At 39.3% G+C, this 24,017-nt stretch overlaps 1 protein-coding gene across 4 annotated transcripts in view; it reads left to right on the top strand.

Moving 5' to 3' along the window:
- LGR5 (leucine rich repeat containing G protein-coupled receptor 5) overlaps window positions 1-15,357 on the top strand; it is a 90,298-nt gene extending 74,941 nt beyond the window's left edge. Inside the window, exons 12-18 of one of the 4 annotated variants that reach the window (XM_089524106.1) lie at window positions 1,456-1,521; window positions 2,395-2,466; window positions 3,858-3,929; window positions 6,781-6,906; window positions 9,318-9,463; window positions 11,932-12,015; window positions 13,191-15,357. In XM_089524106.1, the coding sequence (XP_089380232.1) occupies window positions 1,456-1,521; window positions 2,395-2,466; window positions 3,858-3,929; window positions 6,781-6,906; window positions 9,318-9,463; window positions 11,932-12,015; window positions 13,191-14,278 (1,654 nt within the window). In that variant the 3' untranslated portion in view covers window positions 14,279-15,357. Of the gene's footprint in view, window positions 1-1,455; window positions 1,522-2,394; window positions 2,467-3,857; window positions 3,930-6,780; window positions 6,907-9,317; window positions 9,464-11,928; window positions 12,016-13,190 lie in introns of all 4 variants that reach the window. The other 3 variants (XM_089524105.1, XM_089524108.1, XM_089524107.1) reach the window with 3 other exon arrangements.
- Window positions 15,358-24,017: the final 8,660 nt, after the last annotated feature.

Raw genomic sequence — 24,017 nt, 5'->3', positions numbered from 1 at the left:
CCCTGAGATTTAATTGTCAGAACCTGAGGCCTAGAAAAGACTTCTATGATGCCACAGATGGTAAGGCTTGATGTCTTATAAGGGGCAATCTCTAGTGATGTCTTTGAGCATGATGTATTAAGCACCGATCACAGTTTCATAAGTTATGCTATTCAGCTTTTTAAAAAATAAACCTAACAACTGAAATATATATATATATATATATATATATATATATATATATATATATGCGCGCACTTTTATAGATTCTACACTCACCCTGAGATTTCTCCCCCTTGCCTTCAGAACTGGAGAAGAGGAGCCTGGCCCTGGGACCTTAAGTCAGGTTCTATGATCTGGAAATTCTAGCCAGGTCATACCCGCTCATTTTTCAAAACAGACCACCCATGACAGCACCTCACTGCAAAAAAAATGTGAAAAGGGGAATGGCAACAGGAAGTACTGCTCTGATGCTTTGCTGCCATCTCACCCCTCCAGCAGCTGCAAGTAGTTATTACTCATAGAGACCAACAGTATCTGAACAGAGCTAGTTAAATTACACACTATGAGCTCACCGAACTTTGGCCTCAATGGCGGGTTTCTTTGTTTACTGGATGTTGGGGTTAATTGTGGACTTGCCCCCTTCTTTAGCAGTTTTCACATCATATGTTCTACCGAGAGGGGTTTTCCCAACAAATGCATACAAATTGAAATTGACTCTGCATAACATTAATTCAGAGTTTGGAAAGTATTTTTCTCCATTTAAGAAAAATGAATCTATTGTCATGCTGATCTATATCCAAGGAATGGTAGGATGATGCTCTGAAACCCAAAATACTATCCTACCATTGTTTAGTTATGGACATAATAGCCATTATAGTAGTATTCTTGAAAATAACTTGCCAAGCTCTGCATAAATTTGAGCTAATTTTTAAAAAAAAATTAGCACAAGCACAAGGCCTTACCATCTAAGATTATAAAACAGAAAGAAATTACAAGTGTCCAGTCTCATTTCTTTTTTTACAGAGGCAAAATTTGTATTAAAGCTGATAGGAGTTTTCCCTGCAGAAAGGAGTACAGGATGCAAATCTATTTCCCTTCTTTGTTTTTACAATTTCTGCAAATTACCGTGGCTTGTTTTTGATTAGTTATATTATACTATAAATGAGTCCAGATGTTTCAGTTATTCTGTAATTTGTTGAGTTTTGGCTCAAATCATTTGAAGGGCTTTTTTCTTCCTAGTGATTGATTTTCAAAGTTAGTTCTAGTTCCTCAAACTACTCTCCTCAGCTAAAGATATGGCAGTTCTAAAGGTCAGAAGCAAGATTATTTAATTTTAAGTGTAGTCTGGGAAGCTAATTAAATTTCACTGTGATTACAGCAAAAAAGATGAGATCCTCTTAGAATATTTTCTTAAACCAGTATCTAGTATATAATTTTAAACAATTAATAGAGGGCTTGTGTTTTATATTTCAGAGACCTCTCATATAATCGCCTGGAAGACTTGCCCCATTTTACTGCATGTGAAAAGCTTCAGAAAATGTAAGGTTTCTTTAAAAAAAAAAAAGTTTGATCTATGAATATTAGAGAATATACGTCCACATTTTCTGCAGTGCAATGCAGAGAACAAATGTTTGAAATTTTGTTCCCTATGCTTGAAATGCCTATTTTGGGTTAGGGATGAGCTATTTTCTCTCAACACATCACACAATTTTTTTTTTAATTTAGGGAGATAGATGCCTCTTGAAGGAGGAGAGTACAATGTAACTATAAAGGACTTCTGATGGTAGAAGCAATTGATGCTGCTGTTTCTGTTCATTGGCCTTTCAGTATAGTAAGAAAACGCCAGACTTCCATCTAGAACAGTGGTTCTCAATCTTGGGCCCTCCATTTGTTTTGGACTTCAGCTCCTAGAAGCCCCAGCCAACATGACCAACCATCAGGAATTATGGGAGCTGAAATCCAAATCATCTGGAGGACCAAAGATTGGAAACCACTGATCTGGAATATAGGAGGTTCCTGATACTTTCCCCCACTTTATTCAGTCTTTATTCTTCTCTCTGGCTTCTTGAGCCTTGTTCTCCTCCTTCAAGATGTAAGGACAAAATTAATAGGGTGTGGATCCTTGAAGAATTCCTTTTGTGTGAGCAGACTGTAAAGTTATTTTGTAGTGCAACATGTAGCTCCAAAAACGATCTAAACTGTGACCAAGATCCAAAGAAATGTACAACCAGTTCTGCACACTCATGGGCCATGAAGCAAATCATTCATGAATCTGAGAGGACTTTTCCAAAGCATTTTGTGATAAGATATAGAGCTCTAGATATGCCCAAGTGAATCTGAAGTAATTATTGGATCATGGGTGGTATTTGAAATTTTCCAACATTAAATAAAGCCAACTTTTGTTCATTACAGTGATTTACATCACAATGAAATATATGAAATACAAATGGATACCTTTCAGCAGCTGGTTTCCCTGCGTTCACTGTGAGTACAGCTATAAAAGAGCTATTTACTTTGGTACTGAGAACCATGGAAGCTCACATTCCTTTCTTCTTCCTGCTCCTACATATTTTGGTTTCCATTTTTTTGCCTTTGATCATTCAGCTTACTGGGTTAAATTTGCCAAAGCAAAACAAATATGCTGACATTGAGCATTTCCAGCAATAAATTCACAAAGTCATGAAAAAAAAAAACCTCCCTTGAAGTAGCTTCCATTTGTAGACTTCTCTGAAGAGATGAAAAGTTAGTCACATAAATCCCTCTTAATGGTATACTTGAAATGAAAATGCAGAGTTCCTTTTATGCAGATGACAATATTGAACACAGAGAAACAGACTTTTTAGATGTATAAAAGTAAATTCTGGCAGAGTGTGACAAGAATAATACTTGAACAGTTAAATGTTAACTATTGGGAACAGTTAGTTGTTTGGGAAACAGATAAAGCCATTTCTGTGTTGTATTGTAATAATGATCAAGCCATGTGCCAAATAACGCATGCAGGTGCATGGTGGATGTAGGAAAAATGTTGCAAAAGGAAACAATAAAAAAGGAGTAAAGCAAGAGCAACAGACATATAAGATACAGACATAGAGTACAGAGTTCATACACTCCAACAAACTGTAAGTAGCAAGTCACAGTTTGTTGGAGTGTCTGAACTCTGTATTCTATGTCTGTAGTCTATGTCTGTAGTCTGTTATCCAGTCCTCTCTTATATGTCTGTTGCTCTTACTTTACTATTCTATGATTGTTTCCTTTTGCAACATTTTTCTTACATCCGCCCTGCACATGCATGTGTCTATGAGCTCAAGTGCATCTCCTCGTTTTCTTTTACCTACTCTCCTGTGCTTGTGAGGAGAGTTTCTAAATGACAATTTTCTGTGACATCAGAATTGGGCATCTGTGACTGAAGCACTGCCTACAAAATAGGATTATGTTTGATCAAACCAGCATAGTGGGCAGCTCTAAAAGACTTAGTTTTTTGGTTCAGACTTCTAGGTAACTGAGCAATAATAATGGATATGTGAAAAAAGAAGAAAGGAAGTTGAAAGGGTAACTCAAAGTCATCACTCCTTTACACTCATTTGCAGGAGTATTACATCAGATCTGGCCCAAAGACATTTCTATTGTTTGCTGATCTGATAGATAAGATGGTGACTCAGAAGGGATGTGTGTCTCTAAATTTACTGGCTAAAACAATACTATAGCAATCTAGTTTGTCTCTAGTGTCTTTTGAACTGCAAACATCTTTCATTTAACTGTGGTGGGCCTAAGATCAACTTACTGGAAGTCATTTCATGGTCTATTCTTTTAATTTGAAGATTCAAAGTAATTCTTCATGTATTACTAAGAACATATCATTTTCATCCTTTCTGTAGGGATTTAGCTTGGAACAAAATATTGATCATTCATGCCAATGCATTCTCCTCTTTACTGTCCCTAGTTAAACTGTAAGTGTCTGCTTATTTTTCTTTCTTTAATGTTCAGCGGAGCCCTGTTGGGATCATCTAAATATTCCTTGGCAAAACAAAACAAAAAAAACTGATTGATTGTAAAGTAATATAGATTGGGACAGTTGAAAGAACAATGAAATACAAAATGCAGGCGTTCTTACCCTTTGGCCAATACAGTAGTTTTACAGTTCTGTATTACAGATGAATTTAATTACTGGTAGGGTAGAATCCTAAAAAAAGAAAGTTTGGACCTAGTGTCTGCCTTCATGTAATTCAATTAGCATTCTTCCCAGATCACGCTGGAGCCTGAGTCCATCCTAATTAAGATTCATTTCACCACCCACTCACTATAGCATCTGACTTGAATTTTCCTGTTTCCTCACCTTTTCCCAAATTTACTGGGGTGGTAGTGAAGATTCATGTTTATCAGTGGTATTAAATATTTTCTAGTAACTATGGGCACTGGATGCATAAATGCTTCGACTGTAGAGAAATAAAACTCCAATTGTCTACATTTTCCATGTTTTCTACATTTTTCATGGTTTGATGCAACGTGTATGCTTCCATAGAAAATAGAAGGTTTAATACAACACCTGTTATATGTTTTCCCACATAAACATGCTAATAATCTGGAGACAAGGAGGGAATGATAGGAAAGACTGTCATTACTTTTGTTAGTGTGCTGTAGATTATTTTCGTGATTTATTATTTTACCAATATGTGGAAGGTGTTTCACAGAACAATCTCAGTGCTAGAAACATGGAAGTGAGGAGGGGACATTAATTCACTCTGTACTAATTAATAGACTGCAAGCATAAACATTACAGGGAGTATGTAAAGGAACAGTTGAAATTACATGCATTCAGGTTTGCTTTATAGATCTTCAGTCGGACTAGGCCACAAACAGATTGGAAGCATAACTGTTTAGATAGGAGTTTTCTGCCATTCTTTTGGCTCTGGATTATCATGACATCACATACCGAAAGTTTACAACTTTGGAAATACTGGGAAGTCTGTTCATTTCTTGAATACAAGCTAGAGTGCAAAGATAAAGGATAGTTTAATTTTTATTTATGCAGTGGTTTCTGTTGCTTCATCCCGAATACTAATTATGGCTATAGACCGAAAACAATTTCTATGTTTTTCCTCAACCATTTCTGCAGAATTTATCACTGCTTTCCAATTCTCTGTTTACAGGTATACATGATTAATCTATTTTCCATGTTTTATGTGTTTATTCCTACTGATAAGGGGATTGTTTCAAATAGATCATTAAAAATCTTTTCTCTCTCTTCTGAGACTTTCTTGTTCCCTTTGGAAAACAGCTGGCCACATAAAAAGAGTATTGAATTACTTTAGGCTTTTGAAGTCATTTACTACATGTAGTTTTAAATTATCCATGCATAATTTGTGAGTTTGTATTCAAAACTTTGTAAAATTGTCTTGGTTTGCATGATTTGATACTTTAATGTCAAGCTGCACACACACGCATACACACGCATACACACATACATATGCCACTTCCTCCTACAAAAGAATTGTAATTTTTGAGATATGAGATATGGTTTAATCTAAAAACAAAACAAACTTGTAAAATAATTAAAATAAATGAAAATTCAGGACATATCAAAATACATAAAATGAACTGGGAATAGTAGCCAGAACGTAAAAACTGTAAACAATGAATAAAATCAGAGAGAAACCATTCCTTAAAAGATGTGACTAATCTTAACTTACTTTATTCTTTGAGATGAGAATTTTTAAAATATGAGAAGTTGACTCCTTGCTGACTCAGTTTATGAGAGTTTTTGTGCATTTTAATAATGTTTTGCATTTTGCTCTTATCTTACTAAAATTTTATTTGCACCAAAAATGGCTTCATGGCATAAAATTCCAAGAATGTAAACAATGTTACAATGTAAATGTCATCTAAAAAGGATATTATGAGGTACGCTTTCTCAATGAAGATGAGAAAATTTGTGGATTATGGCTATAGACCGAAAACAGTTTCTGTGTTTTTCTCAACCATTTCAACTTCATTTCTACTCAATGCATTCTTTTTGAAATGTGATTCTGTTACTTCCCAATTACATATATATATATTTTAAAAAGCCTTCAACTATTTGTTGCAGCTAAACAGAAAAAAATTGTGCCTCCTAACTTTCAAACTTTGTAGTCACTGCACATTTTTTGCTGTACAAGTGCTGTCAGATATCTTTTTGTTTTAGATTTATGTAACTATAGGTGTTCTTTTAAATATATTTTTGTTTTTGTTTTTAAGACAAGTTTTAGAATGGGGTGGGATATGAACTCTTCAGATTATAGGTGATTTTGAAATTAAACAAGGAGTTGGAGAGGGTGAGCCTTTCTGCTCTCTGAAAAAGCTCATTCTTCAAATCAAACCACTGTGTGTGATAGTTGTGAAATTGAGTACAAGCATTTTCTACTTGTGTCACAGTTCAGGCAATCTCTTGTACAGTACTAGCAAAGCATGAGAACTAGTACAGAACATGTTCCAGCAGTAGGTGGATTTCTGAGTCTTTTCAGCACAGCACTAGTGATCTCTGGTTATTAGAATCCACATCAGGACAATATGTATAAGTTGCAACTGAAAGCATAGTTACTTGGAGTTTATTCTTATTTAAATCATTGAGACTGATATCTAGACAAATATAACTTCAGTCAAAGATCCTTAGCATACCAAAGAGTTATTCACAATGAGTGCACCTTTTGTCCACTAAGTAGGGCTTCTGTTTGTTTAATAATCTGTGACAACAGCAGATATACTCAGGTGGAAAAAAATCCATCCTTCTAGAATTATACACTAATTTTCTTTGTTATTTTGCAGGGATCTGTCATCCAACCTTTTGTCCTCTTTTCCTGTAACTGGCCTATATGGTTTAACTCATCTAAAATTAACAGGAAATCATGCACTACAAAGTTTGATATCATCTGAAAACTTTCCAGAACTCAAGTGAGTACCTCATTAAAACTAATAAGGCACACTTGTGTTCATGTGCAATGGAAGGGGTGTCACTGTCTAATGTTTGTTACTTCCTATACAAACTCTTTGAACCGCAGCACTAAAACATAGACTTATATGGTAAAAATTATAGCCTTATTATTTCCCTTTTTTATCTCAAGAAAATATGATTGATTTTGAACACCCTAGTAGCCACACACTCTGAAGCACATCTGCTTCTCAGCAGTACATTTTCAAAAAATATGCCTGGCCTCTCTCTTAAAAGTTCTCTCTCTCTCTCCCCCTCCCCACACACACATTTTTATGCTGGCATGTTCCCACTGCTTGATTGTTCCTTCATAAACTACCACTATAAAAATAAGTAGTTTGAAATGGATGTTTAAAGTAGTTTAAAATGTCATATTCATTAAATGCAAAAATGTTATAACTGAAACATCTGATGGTGGAGTTATTAAAGGCCTCCTCTTTTGAGAGTTTCAATGGGCACATAAGAACAATACTCAAAGACTGCCAAAGAGATACAGCATCACAATTTGTTCCACTTTACTAGTATAATGAAAAAAACCTGTGGGTGTCGAGCTAGTACAAGTTCATAGGTAGGTGCTTACTGTATTGGCTAAAGTTGCCATTATCAGTGGTAAGATAGATGCAATACAAACAGTTTTTAACAAATAGACATTTAGCAAAACAGGCTCTCAAATGCTGCCTGCAGCTCCATCATCAAGGAATAAGTGTGCCATTTACAATGGGAACTATACAACAAGTGTTGTAGCATGAGGTATTTCTATAGGGGATTCCAGCCTTTACAATTATGTTTCTCAGTTTTGTATGATCACATTAGGCTGTTGTTGTTGTTTTTGCAATGGCTGTCTAGCCACCCTCCTTTAGTCCTCCTTTCTCCAAATTTTCATATTTCTCCAAATGTTGGCGGACCATCATACCTTCTGATATTGCTGTCTTATGTGTAGATAATTAGTTGTATCAAGTGGTTCCCACATCAGTGGGTTGGAGAATTACTGCAATGGTAAATGAGCTGTCCATGGTGCTAAATCCTTTCTACCAAAGAGTTTTGCCACCTTGGAGAGTCTCTTTAAAGTTTGGGCAAAAAATGAGGTACATTCACAACTGCAGGTTTATAGCACCATTATTTCCATCCTGTGGAGTCCTGGGATTTGCCATTTAAAAAAGGCATTTAGAATTCTCATATGCTCTAGTGCCAATGAAAGGATTCCACAGGATGGAACCATGGCAGTTAAAGTGAAATTATAGTCACCTGAAGTGGATTAATTGACATCAGAGCCACCAGCCACAACTGGAGAGGTTTGCTGTTTTGACTATACAGTGGACCCTTGTTATCCACTGGAGTTTGGTTCCAGGACCCCCCGTGGATAACAAAATCCATGGGTGCTCAAGTCTCATTAAATACAATGCCATAGTAAAATGGTGTCCCTTATATAAAATGGCAAAATCAAGGTTTTCTATTTGGAGTTCATACTTTTTTGAATATTTTCAAGTCATGGATGCTTGAATCTGTGCATAAAAAAATCCGTGGATAAGGAGGGCCAATGTAACTCATTCATTCATTGGTATTTTTATGTCTTGTAATTAATTTTTAAACAATGCAAATTATGATTGTGCAAATGGAAAACCAGAATATACAACTAGCACAGATGATAAACAATAAAACACCAATGAAATAATAAAGTGTGCCATTGAAATCACTAGTATTAACTGGCTAGGTTAGTTAATCAGGAAAGTGCCTGAACAAACAAAATTTTAGTTGGTCACTGAAACAGCCTGCCTTAGGAGCCCTCCGCATTTCATTGGGGAAATCATCCCATATAGTGGTTGCCACAACAGAGAAGGCTCCATCACAAACAAAACTGTACTAGATGGTGTAAGATGTAAAGAGAAGTCTACACAGAAGGCATCAGATAACCTAATCCTGAGCTGTCTAGAGCCTAATAAACCAAGATGATATCCACCTTTAAATACCTGAAGGTATGTCATGTAGCAGATAGAATAATCTTGTTTTCTCCTACTGAAAAAACAAGAGCATGAACTGATAGATTTTCATTACAAGAAAAGAGATTTTGTGTAAACATTAGGAAGAATTCCTATACCGAAGAACTGTTTGGCAGTGGAATACATTGCCTTTGGAGGAGAAGGGCTCTCCTTTTTAGATCTTTTAACAGATCTCAAACAGATGAGCACTTCTCAGGGCACTTTAGTTATGTATTTCTGTACAGTAGGGGGTTGAACTAAATGGTCCTTGTGGCCTCTGAATTTCTGATGCTGCATTTTAATACTAACCACCATTTTGTTGGTGTTGTGCAGGATGCAGATGAAGTATACTAATACTTGTTAATGTGTATAACCCTATGTTGTCTGTTATATTGAAGGGTGATAGAAATGCCTTATGCTTACCAGTGCTGTGCATTTGGAGCTTGTGACAGTTACTACAGAATCCAGAATCAGTGGAATAAAGATGAGAATAGCACTGCAGATGAATTTCAAAGGAAAGATGCTGTTATATTCCATGCACATGGTAAATTTAAACCTAATAAATCAAGAAAGAATATTTGTTACTGATAGAAATATGTCAGTCAGTGATCATATATGTGGGTACTTTCCTAATTTTCCTATTTTAGTAAAAGAATGCAGTTAAACTCTCAATTAGATACCTGTTCCATTATTCTGAAACTCTCCATCCAATCTGTAACCTCATACTCCTGATTGTGTGCAGAACTTCCACAGATAGAAGAGTCTTTCTCCTTCTTAACACAGGCCCAAGACAGACCAGCACTTTGTGCCGGCCTGGGCCTGAACTAGGGTTTACATGCTCCAAGCTCTTCTCGCAGCACTCGGGTGCCATCTTGGCACACACCCGACCAGATGGGGCACGCCGTGATGATGTTGCTCATGCGCAGCATCCAAATGGCACTGCACACAAGGGGCGTCATAAGGACATGCCATGGCCATTATGGCACCCCTGTAGTGCTGGGAATAGGAGCCACATTTCGTAGCTCCTTTTTTGAGCTGGTGAGGGCATGGTGTCTGGTTGCCATGTCCCCGACCCAGCACTTCCAGAGCCTCCCCAGTCGGGCTGTCTGTCGAACCCCAAAGTCAATCTTCATTTGAAGAGGGCAATGGACGAAGAACGGCTAATGCGCTGGCCTCTGTGTAAAGAGCTTATCCCATGGCTTACTAAATTGATTTAACTCTATCCATCTTAAAGCTTAATTCAGGCAGTATCCCAGTGTTATCAGAAGGTTTTTGCTGCCAAATTTGCCACCCAAATACAGCCCAGGCCCATCCCTACTTCCAGGAGCGCTCCTCGCAGCTCTTTTTGGATCCGGGAGTTTTCCAACTTAAGAACATGGCTGCCAGAGTGCTCCTGAAAGCAGGGATGCACCCAGGCTGTATTCAGGTGACAAATTCAGTGGCAAAACCTTCTGATAACATCAGGATGCCACCCAAATCAAGCTTTAAGAGAGATAGAGGTAAATCAGTTTAGTAAGCCATGGGATAATCTTATAGGTTCATTATCACTACTTGAAAAACACCTTAATAGTAATGGGGTTTGTATTTTAATTGCATTCTTTGTTGCTGTCTGAACTGTTATAGTTAGAGAAAAGGTCTCCCTATACATATCCTTTAAACTAGGTCTTAGACAATTTCTATCATCTTAAAATAGGGGTGGGCAACTGTTGGTGGTTAGGGAACTGAATTCCCCCCAGGAATACTCAGAGGGCCCTTCCCCCACAATTAGAAAATGGTTCCCAAATACCTCCAATTCCTTTCTAGAAGACATAGGGCAACTACATCATGTTTTTGTGTCCCCTGGACCATTTTAAGCCCAAGAGAAGCCTCTTTTACAACAGGAAGTAACTAGAAGCCAAACCCTGCTCACTTTTTGTTAGAAAAAAAGGCCTCACCTGGGCCGAAAAATGGCCTGAGGGGAATATGGTGGCATTTTCACATGCCCCCTGGAAGGCATTTGGGAGCAAACAAAATAAAAGTTTTGGACTAGGGGGGTGGCTTCATGTATCCAACAAGTTGTGATTTCTGACATATGTATTAAAAGTTAACTGACTTTGCTACCAACTTCTTGTTTGCTTATTTTTTATTTTATTGTGTCCTTACTATATATGACACTTCAAAATGTACCAGGGGAGAGATCATTGTTCCAATGAACTTGTAGTCTAAAATATGACCACAGAATAAAGAAAGGAAAATGTATATGGGGAGGGGATGTCTGATTGTTTTGGAGTAATGGGTGTCTATAGTGACTGAAGGCTCAATTACACAATAGGATATCTTTTGGAAAGAATGGACCAGGTGGCATATGTCATATAGAGTGTCACTGCAGAACACTGTTGGTGTGTGCCTTCAAGTTTTTTTTCCAACATATGGCAACCCTAAGGGGTTTTCTGGAACTGAGAGTGACTTGCCCAAGGTCATCCAGTGGCTCTCCATGGCTGAGCAGGAAATCAAACGTGTGTGCTTTAGTCAAACCACTACACTACGCTGGCTCTCCCAGATAAGAAAGTATGAAAATGAGGAGAAGAACAGGTTGCATGGCTTATTATGATCACATTTTCATTTTCAGTTGCAGCCTATTCCCACTGATCAAAATATAATAAAGGATGTATAAAGCATTTTTAATAACAAAATGAATGCTAGTACCACTTGCAGTAGGCTATGCTGAGTTGATGGTAGAAACACAGCAGGTTTGATCAACACAGAGTTTTCGACAACTAAGACACAAATGACATTAAAGATTTGCTAAATATTTTTGGCTGACACCTCCTCTTCTGTACTTGCATATGAGTGTCTTTTCTATTTAAATTTCTGTTATCTATCAAAACAATATATCAGAAGTCAATATAGCTAGAATTTGGAACTTTTACAGTAACGAAGAGTGGGGTGAGAATATCAAATGTTCACGACCTATTTTCCATAGTTATGCAAAAGAACTTATTGACTGAAATATTGTGGTATTCCTTTAAGCAGATGACCATGACTTTGAAGATTTTATTCTTGACTCTGATGAAGATCTGAAAGCTCATCATTCAGTACAATGCAGTCCTTCACCAGGTAAAGACCCAATCAGCACTTCTATTTTTATTGCTGGGTTGCTTGTAAGATCCTGTCTTGTGAAATGTTATGCTTTCTAGAATCCTGTGCAAAGACAAGAGCATTAAGAAGCTGATGCTACATGGAGTGTGTTGCAATAGTTCAATGACAGCATGGGGTGGTGGCTTTCTCATGCAAGACAGTTCAAATTCAGTCTTTGACATTGCATGGTAGGGTGAGGAAATATTGAAAGAACTCTCCCAGGTCCGTGTAGAAACCTACTTAGAAAGGAGAGTTTAGAAACGCTGAAGAGCCAGTGCCAATCACTTCAGACAACACAAATTGACTAGTAGTCTGACCTGATCTGAGACAGTTTCAAAGTTCCTATGACTTATGTTCCTATGACTCACATCAAGCTGTGAAGTGAAAAAAATCATAGTTCACTTTCATCTGTCTCCCCATGTCTAATCCCATGCACTTGAAGCTGGTCAGTCAGTCCTGACACTTCCTGTAACAAATTACCTGAAATCAGAATAGAGCTGGTTATCATTAAAAAGGTGTATGAAAATTAGAGATAATACATAGGCCAAATTACCTGGATTCCAGCCATGTTCGTAGTGTTCAGATGACACACACACCCAAATGTGGCGGGAAGCTGCGCCAAGCATCTGGAAAGAACTGGGTCAAGAAGGAGTGGATAGAATCCATGCCTTCTGATGGTCCTAGGACTGTGGTGGCAGCAGAGATCAGGACTGGATCACATATTTTTCAGGCCAGAGTCAATTGCTTCCAACAGCCATTCCCAAAATAAGGAAGGCTGCAAATGTAGCAAACAAGGAAGAATGCACTGACAGTTCTAAAGTCTGGAGAAATTACATTTTTCAGAATCATATACCAACAAATAACACCTAGGACAATTAATACTGAACATAGCTTTTTATTAGCCCTCCCTTCAGCCACCATCTTGAGGGGAGAGAGGCAGGCGAGCTCCAACTGCCTGCATGAAGAAGAAAAGCCCTCCCTTCAGCCACCATCTTGAGGGGAGAGAGGCCTGTTATGTTTGTTTGTTTGTTTGTTTTACTTTGTATTGTACTTCCTGTTGTACACCGCTTTGATCTACTTTGGAAAAGCGGTATATAAATAAACATTATTATTATTATTATTATTACTCATTTTTACTTGTCTTGTCATTGCAGGACCCTTCAAGCCTTGTGACTTCCTTTTTGGCAGTTGGCTAATCAGAATTGGAGTTTGGACCATTGTAGTGCTGGCCTTTATTTGCAATGCATTGGTGATTGCAACAGTCTTCAGATTTCCACTGTTCATTTCTTCCATAAAGCTGTTAATTGGACTAATAGCCATTGTGAACACTCTCATGGGTGTGTCCAGCAGTGTACTTGCCAGTGTGGATGCACTAACCTTTGGAGTCTTTGCTAAGTATGGTGCTTGGTGGGAAGGTGGGCTTGGTTGCCACCTCACTGGTGTTCTTTCTATCTTCGCTTCAGAGGCTTCAATTTTTCTGCTCACCATAGCAGCTCTTGAGCGTGGATTCTCTGTGAAACATGCCACAAAGTTTGAGACAAAATCCACTCTTGCTAGCATAAGAATAGCCATTGTCTTTTGTTTTGCATTGGCTTTAATTATTGCTGTGATTCCATTACTGGGGGGAACTGCATATGGAGTTTCTCCCTTATGCATACCTTTACCTTTTGGGAAGCCAACAGATGTGGGGTACATGGTAGCTCTAGTTTTATTGAACTCTCTCTGCTTTCTTGTAATGACAATAGCCTACACAAAACTCTACTGCAGTTTGGAAAAGGGAGAATTGGACAATATTTTGGACTGTTCCATGGTTAAGCATATAGCCTTATTACTTTTCACTAACTGTATTCTGTATTGTCCTGTGGCCATTTTATCCTTTTCTTCTTTATTAAATCTTTCTTTCATTAGCCCAGAAATAATCAAGCCAATACTTCTTTTGATTGTCCCCCTACCTGCATGTCTAAACCCACTTCTATACATACTTTTTAACCCTCATTTCAAGGAAGACCTGGGGAGTCTTCAAAAGCAGGCATTTGCATGGAAATCAAACCATGCCAGTTTGGTCTCTGTTAATTCAGAGGATGCAGAAAAACAGTCATGCGATTCAACACAAGCTCTTGTAACTTTTACAAGCCCCAGAATATCATATGATATTGCCCCCAACAATTCACTAGTGCCAGCATCCTATCAAATGAGTGAAAGTTGCAATCTTTCATCAGTAACATTTGTTCCTTGTCGTTAGCTTCGTCTCAAAGGTATCTTTGGTGTTTATAAAATTATCAGTTCCAGATTAAGGCAATAAGTGAATGTCTGGGCATTTCTTATGCAGAAAGAGAAAAATATGTCTTCTTTAAACCACACACATGCACACACACATGCATGAGTTTGTACACACATTTGATTCAAGTCTAAAACCCTCTGGAGTTTACAACATTGGCTCTAGCACTTTGCAATAGACTGAGAAAAAATAAGATGATCTTCCAGAGTTCCAAATAAAGTAATGAAACACTTTCCATTCCTGGGTCTTTTTGTTGTCATTGTGAAACCTCAGCTAGGCTGATGGAAAATATTGAGAAAAACTATCTTGCCAAGTAAAAGCCGCTAAACTTCATAGGACTTCTGAACAGGCACGAGTAAAGTTGTACTTAAGTGAATACAAATAACTGAACACGTTACTTAGAATGGCTTCTCATCCTGGCACAGCTTGTTCACATCTTTAAGCAGAGATTCACACTGGGAAGTCTATTAATATTAGTAGGCATGTTTTGAAGAACCATGTGGAATGAGGAGAGCTACATTATTTTCATGTGCATCCTTAGGAAAGAAAGTGAACAAATGTGGAAACTATGCACAATCAGTTGGCTGCATGGTTATCATATTCTTTTTTCTCCATGAATTTTGAAGCAGTGCAGCATGTAGGTGGAGAATTGTTCTTAAAACCACTTTAAGCAAAAGATGGTCTGTTCAGTGCACAACACTTATTGCTATGTTTATTTAGCTTTATTTTTACTGTGGTTGAGCTATGGGAGTGCTGCTTAATGTCAATGAAATTGTTCCTCTCATGACTACATTTACTGTTGTATACATATCTGAGAAGTGAATGAACAAGTCTGTCACAAAAAAGATTGTTTTATTCTGAAAATTTCAAAACAAAGCAGGCTACTATACATATTATTTTTATAAGCAAGTTGAAAAGCTTTGATCGAGATATTTTAACTTGGAAATGTTAAAATTGATTTCAGAGAAGGTTTTTCTAAAATAGAATTTGTAAATATAGAACTGTATATTTATTATTACAGTGAAATTATACTAAAAGATAAGAATAAGCCATGTATAGTTTCATACTGATATATTTGCTAGATTTCTACTTTCTGCTCTTATATTTGACTAAATTCATTATCTGTATATAATATGTGTAAATGTGTAGTGACTGTAAATAGATTTGTGCTTTCTTTTCTACTGTTTCAAGTATATGTAATTTGTAATAAAATCTGCAATGAAGCAGAAAAGGTGTTCAAGTGCCTTTTATTTACAAGTGATTAACAAGAATTCTATGCATTTCTTTAGAATTATTACCACTTCATCAAATTCAACTGTTTAAATTATTACTGTTTCCTCAGTAGATGGAAATAAACCTAAATAGTTTCTCTTAGATGATGTACACTTTACCAAGCCTAGCCAATCTCACAAAAAAAGTCCCAGTGTTGTAAATCTAATCTGAAAAAGTTTATGGCACATACACTTCTAATTTTTCACAATACAATTCTGCATGGCATAACATTTTCATTAAAACTGCATAGCATTCTAGAGTAATCCAATAATAGTGCATTGTAGTAACAAACGCAAAGATTTTTGAAGACATAAAGATTATAAATTATGTAGAGGAATGTGTTTTTTAAAAAATTTAGGCGGGATACAGACCGCCGCTTTGCGGTGGTCTCCCGCCGGCGCCATTTGCTCCGCGCAGCAGCTGTAGCAGCCAAACCGCGCGGCTCCCGCGCGGAGCAAAAAAGAAGCTCCATTTCGGAGCTTCTTTTTGCGGCGCCTTTATGACGTCGTGAGGCGCCGCTGGCGCATTAACGATGTCATAGGCGCCGCAACACGTCTGGACGCTATGCGTCCAGTACGTAAACATGACGGCCCCCGTGTGGAAGGGGCGCCGCCATGTTGTACGTATTCTATACGTACTAGGGTTAGGGGGATGCGGAAGCACCGCCCCTTCCTAACCCTAGTACGTATAGAATACGTACTATATGGCGGTTTGTATCCCGCCTTAACAAAACATTTCCACATTCATCAAAAGCTATACAGTATTGTTTTGCTGCTGCAGCAGCACATGTAAGTGGGAATTTGGTTTTCAGAAATAAACATACATTGATGAATGTAGGCTGACATATTAGCCAGTTATAACTAAGAATAATCTAAGTTCTTTCTAAGATATACAAAGCTCATCCATCATTTTAAACAATTCAAGTTAAAATGCTTCTATTCTTTAACTACACCTTGGTTCACTTTTAACTTTATCATTAATTATTCATTCAAGGACTTTGATCCAAATCTGTCCTAGAAATGATGGATGAAGTCTATAGTTGAATTTTATGAACTGAGTTTTTAGGAGAAAATTCCAAAAGTACTAAAAAGATCTAGTTCTAGCCTTCCTGTACAGGTTAAGATGGGCATAGGCAAACGTCAATCTCCCAGTGTTGGGGTATAAGATAGCTCCAGCTAGCATATCCAATCACTAGGAGTTGGAGTCTCACAAAGCCTGGCAGCACAAGGTTCCCTGTCCCAATGTTAAGAAACCTGTGTTAGGACCCGAGTCAGGATAGCACAGCCTTGGCCTGTGCTGTCCTGACCATCCTGACCCATTTGCTCAGCCCCTTGGAAATTCACAAGTAACACATCTTTCAGCAATATTGGGTGTAGGGGTTTGGGTCTCTTTACTGTAAGGGAGTAAATACTGGGGGAAATAAGGCCACATTTCAAAAACAATAAACAGAATTACTTTATTCATGTAACACAGTAGTGGAAATCAGGGAGCCCTTCAGATGTTGTTGGACTTCAAATCCCAGAATTTCCCAGCTATGCTGGCTGGGACTACTGGAATTTGCAGTCTAGCAACACCTGGAAGCCCACATGACTGCCACCTCTGATGTAATCAGTAATGGTGTCTGATTACGTTTAGACATTATTTTTTAAAGGAATGTTTATAGGATAATTGGTATGGTTTGGTATGGTATGGTTTTATGCCATTATCTCACTGGTTCTAGCCATCAAGGAAGGGGGGAAGGTCCTGCCAAGAAAGTAACAGAAGGTAATAGGAAATTGATGAGCACTGCAGCCAATCTAATCTATTATTACTTGGTTTCATCACTGCAACAAATAATAGCAATGAGCTACTTTTAAAACACAAGTAACTGAAGACATTATTTTTTTAAAAAAGAAACATTTTAAGGTCTGCTTACAATACAGTAGCTTAGTGGTTTATCTTTAAAACGATAAGCCCTGACATATAGAGCACATGCTTACCTTCCAGCTGTCCTGATTTGTCAGGGACAATCCCAATTAATCCTCTGTTTTCCTGCTTTTTCTGCTGCTTTGAAAATGTTCTGGTTTCTCTGTCCTCTTCACCCACTGCCTTGCTCTGACCTCAGGGTGCAAATTGAGTTCAGAGTGCAAAAGCAGTTTGCACTCAACTCAGTGGGGATAGAGGTCAGTAGGGTGAGGATTCCTGCCCTTCCAGCAGCTGTTTGTATAGCTCAGAAGGGACTGAACACCTGGTGGGCTGGTCCATCTGTCTGCCTCCCTCCAAGAGCCAAGCCACCTCTGCTGCCCATAAGCTGTGGCCACTTGTAGGGCTGGAGAGCTGCTGCTTCTTCTCAGCAGTTCCTTCTGGATCTGGTGGGTTGGTGGCATCCCTTTCTCACTCTTCCAGCAGTTCTGCTAGTCTCTGAAAAGCTACCAGGAAGCAGTAGCAGCTCACCCCTATCCCAGTAGATTATGGGAAGGGGCTGATTTCTGGGGCTGCTGGCTGGGTGGGAAAGCATGTTGACCCCCTTTGCTGACCTGGAAAAGGCTGTAGGTTGGCACAGCACTCCATCCCCACCATGGCTGGCAGAGGGAACAACTGAGGACAAGGTGCCAGGCAGCATGAGTTACTGCACTGGGGTAACATCAACCCTAGTGATGCCTCTGTCCTGAGCCCTTTTGCTGTACATACCATGAAAGGGGAATCAACCAAACTTCTGTCTCCTGTCAGCTCCTGCCAGCACTGCAAGGTCCCTGTTCCCTGGAGTCCTGAATAGGAGCAGTTCTAGTAGGTGAGAAGGACAGACCATTGTTGCTCTTTCCAATATTCTACTTGAATGCATATTTAACATCCAAGCAAAATGGGACCAGCCCTAAATAAGGTAGAGAGTGCAGCTTATACAGAGGATTCTGCAAGCATCCAGGGGAATATACTCCATGAGTATAATGGTTTGTAAATTAAAAGAAAAGGGTATGAATGTGGGGGTGTTCAGTGCTTTATGGAATGGTGGAGATTAGATTTAGGTAGGAAAAATGACAATGTAGATAAGAAGTCTGGCCTGCTTGAATACTTGCCTAACCTATTATATTGAGATCGTAAGCTGGTACACTCAAGATGTTTTGGACTACAGGACCCAGCCAGATTGTCAAACAGTCAAAAAGTTGTACTCTGAAGCATGCAGAAGACACCAGTTTACCTATCATTGGCGGGATACAGACGGGCAAAAAGGGGTGTATTCATGACGTCATGAAGGTAGAGCCTTCAGACGGGCCTTACCTGAATGCCGCCATGAACACGCCCCCCGCACGCCCCAAGCGGGAAGAGGCGGCATTAAAAAGGTGCTGCTTTTCTCCGCTTCTTTTCCGTTTGATGCGCAGCTGCGCAGCTCCGTCTGTAAGCTGCTGCACCGGTACGTCAGAATTGCTACGCCGCTAATTTAAGTTGCCCATTTAAAAGCTCCGAGTCAGCTGCGTCGCATAATGAGTCGCGGTCCTGGAACATGCGCAGTTTGCAGTCAGGCTTTAATTGCAGCGTCAGCTGCCATGCAGGTGTGGAAGCTGCAGCACAGCTGCAGCGCATTTTAAGACTCGTAACCCTAACCCTAACCCTAACCCTAACCCTAGAGCAACATGTACGCATGCGCTGCTTGGAAAGTTTGGACTTTAAAGTGAGCCCCTACACACATTCCTGTGCCATTTTCACCTAACAATAAAAACCCCTAAAACTGTAAATATTTACATATGTACAAGGGAGGTGATGGGGGATGGCAGGGGGACAGCGGTGGCAGCGGCGACAGCTGTGGCTGTGCATTGCAGATTCAGCAAGAGCGCGGGGACCAAAGGAGAGGAGGCATCCATGATGCTGGTGACACTGGCAAAGTGCAAGCGGACAAGGATGCCAACACCAGCTGATCACCAGCTGGCAGGAGACCACCATTGTTCTTGGGCAGAGCGGGGAAAAAAGTTTTAAAGGGGCTTGGGCACTTTAAATGTGCCCATAGGCTTTCTGCCGCCGCTGCTTAGCGCTGCAGCTGCGCAGCTGCGCATCCGCCAGCCGGCAAAGGAAAAAAAAAGCCCCGTTTTTGGCCGCCCGTGAGGAAGCTGCCTCTCTCTTTGCAGCGTCCTCCGAGGCGGTGGTTTGGAAACTGCGGGTCAGAAATGGCCCCAGGTGAGGCGTCTTCACTGCCCCCCATGTGGAAGCCCCATCTCCTGAGCCACGCCCCCGGGGCGGGTGGTCTGGAGGCTCCGTATTCAGCAGAATACACCTCCCAAGACGTCTTCCCCTGCCCGTTTGTATCCCGCCAATGATTTACAGTACTCCTGAGGATTATGGTCAGTGTAAAATGGATTATGCAATGAAAGATCTCCCATCTACAAACCACACACATACACACAACTTTGCACATGAGGCCTTCAGCATGCTGTAACACAGTGCTCAATATTTGACTGCAACTTTTTATTACATCTCCATGCACTTGTATGTTGAAATAGTAGAAGGCTAAAAATTGGCCTTTTTCTATTACTGTACATTCCCCCCCCCCCCCCCCTTTTATTGGCATTTTAGATGGCTAGACCACAGTGGCATTTGAAAGGCATCTAGCCTGGATAGTTGGCTGGAGGCCAGCAGGAACCAGAATGGATTGTTTTGGACTTTCATTTCTGCAGCAATCTCAGTATAGTTCCTTGAGTACTATCCATAGGTGCAGCCTAAAACATGGAGATCCAGTTGACACACACACACATCCTGACTCCTCAACCAGGTCCAGGTACTTGTTACCCAAAACCTACCTAGATCTTTTTGATATATGAGGTAGAAAACCCACTAAATGCACACATTACTGTGTTACTGGTGTAAGGGGTGCCTGACAGTCAAATCATAAATGCAATAGCTAGCCATTCGCTGTCCTCTTGTGACACCCCAGATCTACTGCCTGAAGCAGCCACTGTCTAATGGTAGGGCTGGCCTTCACTTTCTAAAAAAAGAGGATCAGAAAACACATCTATTTTTGCTATTGTTTTGTTACATATACAGACCATGTAACTTGTTTCAGTGAAAAACAAAACAAGAGGGCTAGAAATACAGAATGAAGACTGCCTGTGCAGAAGCCAACGCTTGCCATTAAAACAAAAATAACCACAAGCCCAGGCACACGTCAGCTCTGGCACCTCACCGTTTAGAAATTAAACACACTGTCATTTTATTTTCCTATGGGACACATGGAGAATTTCTGATAATGCAAGCTATTAGGCTAATTATAAAAGTTTATACAATTCTAGATTGCCCAGTAAATTCCCTGGCAACCCTTTGGATTCAGGTTTTTCCATCCCAAATACCTCTGTCATAAGGAAGACATTTAGAAACACTTCAACATTTATGATTTCAAATCAAGTGCCAGCCAAGGGTGACCATATCTAGCTAGCAAAGGCATCTCAAGAGAATGCTTTCTTTAAAAAAAATTAAATCTCCATCCTTCCCTTCAAATCAATACATTCTTGTGACCTGGCATAAGACGTTTCCAAACATAGAATACAGGCATCACTTAATAAGTGAAAGAGAATGTGATTTTTTTCCCTTTTAATTGTACAAGGGGAATATTTGTCCCCAGGGACCTTATGGAAGTGCAATATGACTGGAAACAGAAAGCATATAACAGATAAAAGGACTCAAATGCAATTAGAGTATGATTCTTGCTTAATATTTCTTGGAATTACAGAGGATGTAAATTTACCTCTCGTCTTAATTTAAAAGAGGTGTATGGCACTTAAATGTATGGCTATTCAGCTATTTTTGGTTTCCATCATGCATTAAAAATAGGCATGGTTCCCATTAAAGAATGGGACTATATCTGATGGTTGAAAGCTTATTTTTTAGAATTAAAGAGGCCTGCAGGAAGAATTAGAAAGCTCTTAGAGAAGTGCTATAGAACATGTGGCCTCCTAACTGGTGCTGGACTGCAAATCCCATGAGCCCTAGCCAGCACTGCAATTGCTGGGAAAGACAGAAGCTGCAGTTCAGGAACATTTGGAGGGCCACACATTCCCCATACTTGCCTTACAGAAAAAGGGTCTGGATATGGCAAATCATCACTATGTTTGCATGCTAATATATGCCTGAGCGAGACTAAAATCATGGCATTTGCTAAAAGGCCCAAGGACCACAACTAGAATATAGATGTCCACAAGATCAAACAGGTCTCCTGCTTCAAATATCTGGAGGTAATCTTTCATGCTAGTGGTCACAGGAAAGCGCATGGGGACTGTGTTGCTGATAACACACAGAGGAGCTCAACAGCCATCCTGAAATTTCTTATGACAAGAGCAGCTCACTATATACCGGTGGCACTCAAACTTTTCAAAGCCAAATTGGTTGCACAACTGTTTTATAGATCCCAACTGGGACCCCTCCCCAACTCTACACCGTTAGAACTTGTGCAATCCAAATTTCTAAAATCAGCATTCCAAGTTCCAAAATGTGTTTCTAATTCAACTCTGAGACTGGAGTCAGGCTTTATGACTCAGCTACTGGCTTAGACTATCCTTCTTTCCCACTGGCCTTGTTCCACTTACCCTGACGGATGAATTCCAGTCTACATGGAAAGAGACAGTGATGAATAAAATTTCTTCACTGGACTTTTCTCCAAATCTTTTGCTCAGCATGGGGTATGAAAAGGCTAAAGCAACAACCAGACAATGGGTGATAGATATAGAGTGACAGCTAGACCTAGCTAACACCCAAACTTTTATTGTTAATGACTCCAACAGATATTTGGCATCACCCATGAAATACTTAGTAAAACTCAAAGTTCCTAAACACTGGAGAGCCTTCACTTTGGCACAATGCCATGTCCTTCCGTCAGCTGTCCTTGAAGGCCAATAGAAGAGGATCCCCTTCTCAGACAGTTTATGGCCCTGTGACTTTGGCCAAATAGAGACAGAACACATACTATTCCAGTGCTCATACTACAGGGACATCCACCTCAGCCTTATTTCACCTTTATTTTATAAACATCAAGGACACACCAGTCAATTTTACACTTCCTTGTTGCTTTCAGACACCAGGCTTGATATAACATATAATGTTGCCAGAATCCGTGCAGCTGCAGTTAAAATAAGTCAAGCAATGACCTCCATAGTAGGCTAGTACCAATTTTGCCCTGCCTCACTGGATTTTAAAAGGATACTTTAAATACTGTTTTTAATTTGAAGGCACATAATAACAATTATAGTTTTGAGAGCCAGTATGATATGCTGATTTGAGTGCTGGACTAGGACTCAAGGAGAGTTTGAATCCCTGCTCAGATATGGAAACCTACTGGATGGCCTTGAGCAAGTCACACTCTCTCAGTCTTAGAGAAGGGCAATGGCAATCTTCCTCTGAAGAAATCATACCAAGACCTAGTGATAGGGTCAGCAGAACTTGAAAATAATTAGAAGGTATGCGGCAATTGTTTCTGGGCTTATAAAAGTAGTTTTTAATATGTATTTTTATTTACTGTTTTTCTAGAGTAAGTAAAATACTTTTAATTTTAATTACTTTTTATAACATCCATATTTTAGAAGGATGCTGGCCTGTATAACAACACAATTCTCCTGCCTTCTATCTTGCCTTTGTGTGCATACGCCACAATCAAGCAACACAGGGGCTTGCTGTCTGAGGATGGTTAAATCTGCAGATGGCAAGTCCTCTGATAAAGAGGGCAGACTGTAGATAGTTTCTTGTGGGTTTTTCGGGCTATGTGACTGTGATCTGGAAGAATTTATTCCTGATGTTTCACCTGCATCTCTGGCTGGCATCTTCAGAGGGTGGTGGCACGGAGGTGTGTGGGGTATGTATACCTGTGGGACCCTTGTTAGGGAGGAAGTGGTTTACATATTACTGGTGGAGTTAGTTTGTGTGTTGTATTGTGTTGAATGGTACAGCCTGGAGGTGTGTCTGTTTAACTGGCAATCCATTGTCTTGTCTTGAGCTTGTCTTGATTTTGGTGGTTCTCAGGATTGGTAGCCAAATCTTGTTTATTTTCCATGTTTCTTCTTTCCTGCTAAACATCAGTAATAAATTCTTCCAGAACACAGCCTCATAGCTTGAAAACTATGGATGCTGGCTATATCCAACTTCACAAAAAGATTAAGGCTTTGGGTTTGTTTGTTTATTTTTGCAGTATTTTATACAAAAACAAATAGCACAAAAATTGTAAAAAAAATAATTGCAGTACCTAACATTTACTGCTCCACAGCTTCTTTTAAAAGTCCTAAAGTTCAAGTACTATTTAAAAAATCCCTCTCATAATCTCACTCAGTGGTTATGGTAGGAATTCACTCATGTGTAGGAATGAAATAGGTGAAGACGTATATTCCTGTGTATAAGCTGATGAATTCCATCTCAACAAACAGAAACAACCTGGCATGTTAAAACCAGGATCTTCTTGGTCCTAGCTGTCCTGAGACCCTAGCTT

This window comes from Sceloporus occidentalis, unplaced genomic scaffold (assembly GCF_023333645.1).
Source record: "Sceloporus occidentalis isolate IW3139 unplaced genomic scaffold, rSceOcc1.0.p SCAF_5, whole genome shotgun sequence".
NCBI lineage: Eukaryota > Metazoa > Chordata > Lepidosauria > Squamata > Phrynosomatidae > Sceloporus > Sceloporus occidentalis.
Note: the sequence above shows the minus strand (reverse complement) of the source record. Positions and strands in the feature narration are given on the sequence as shown.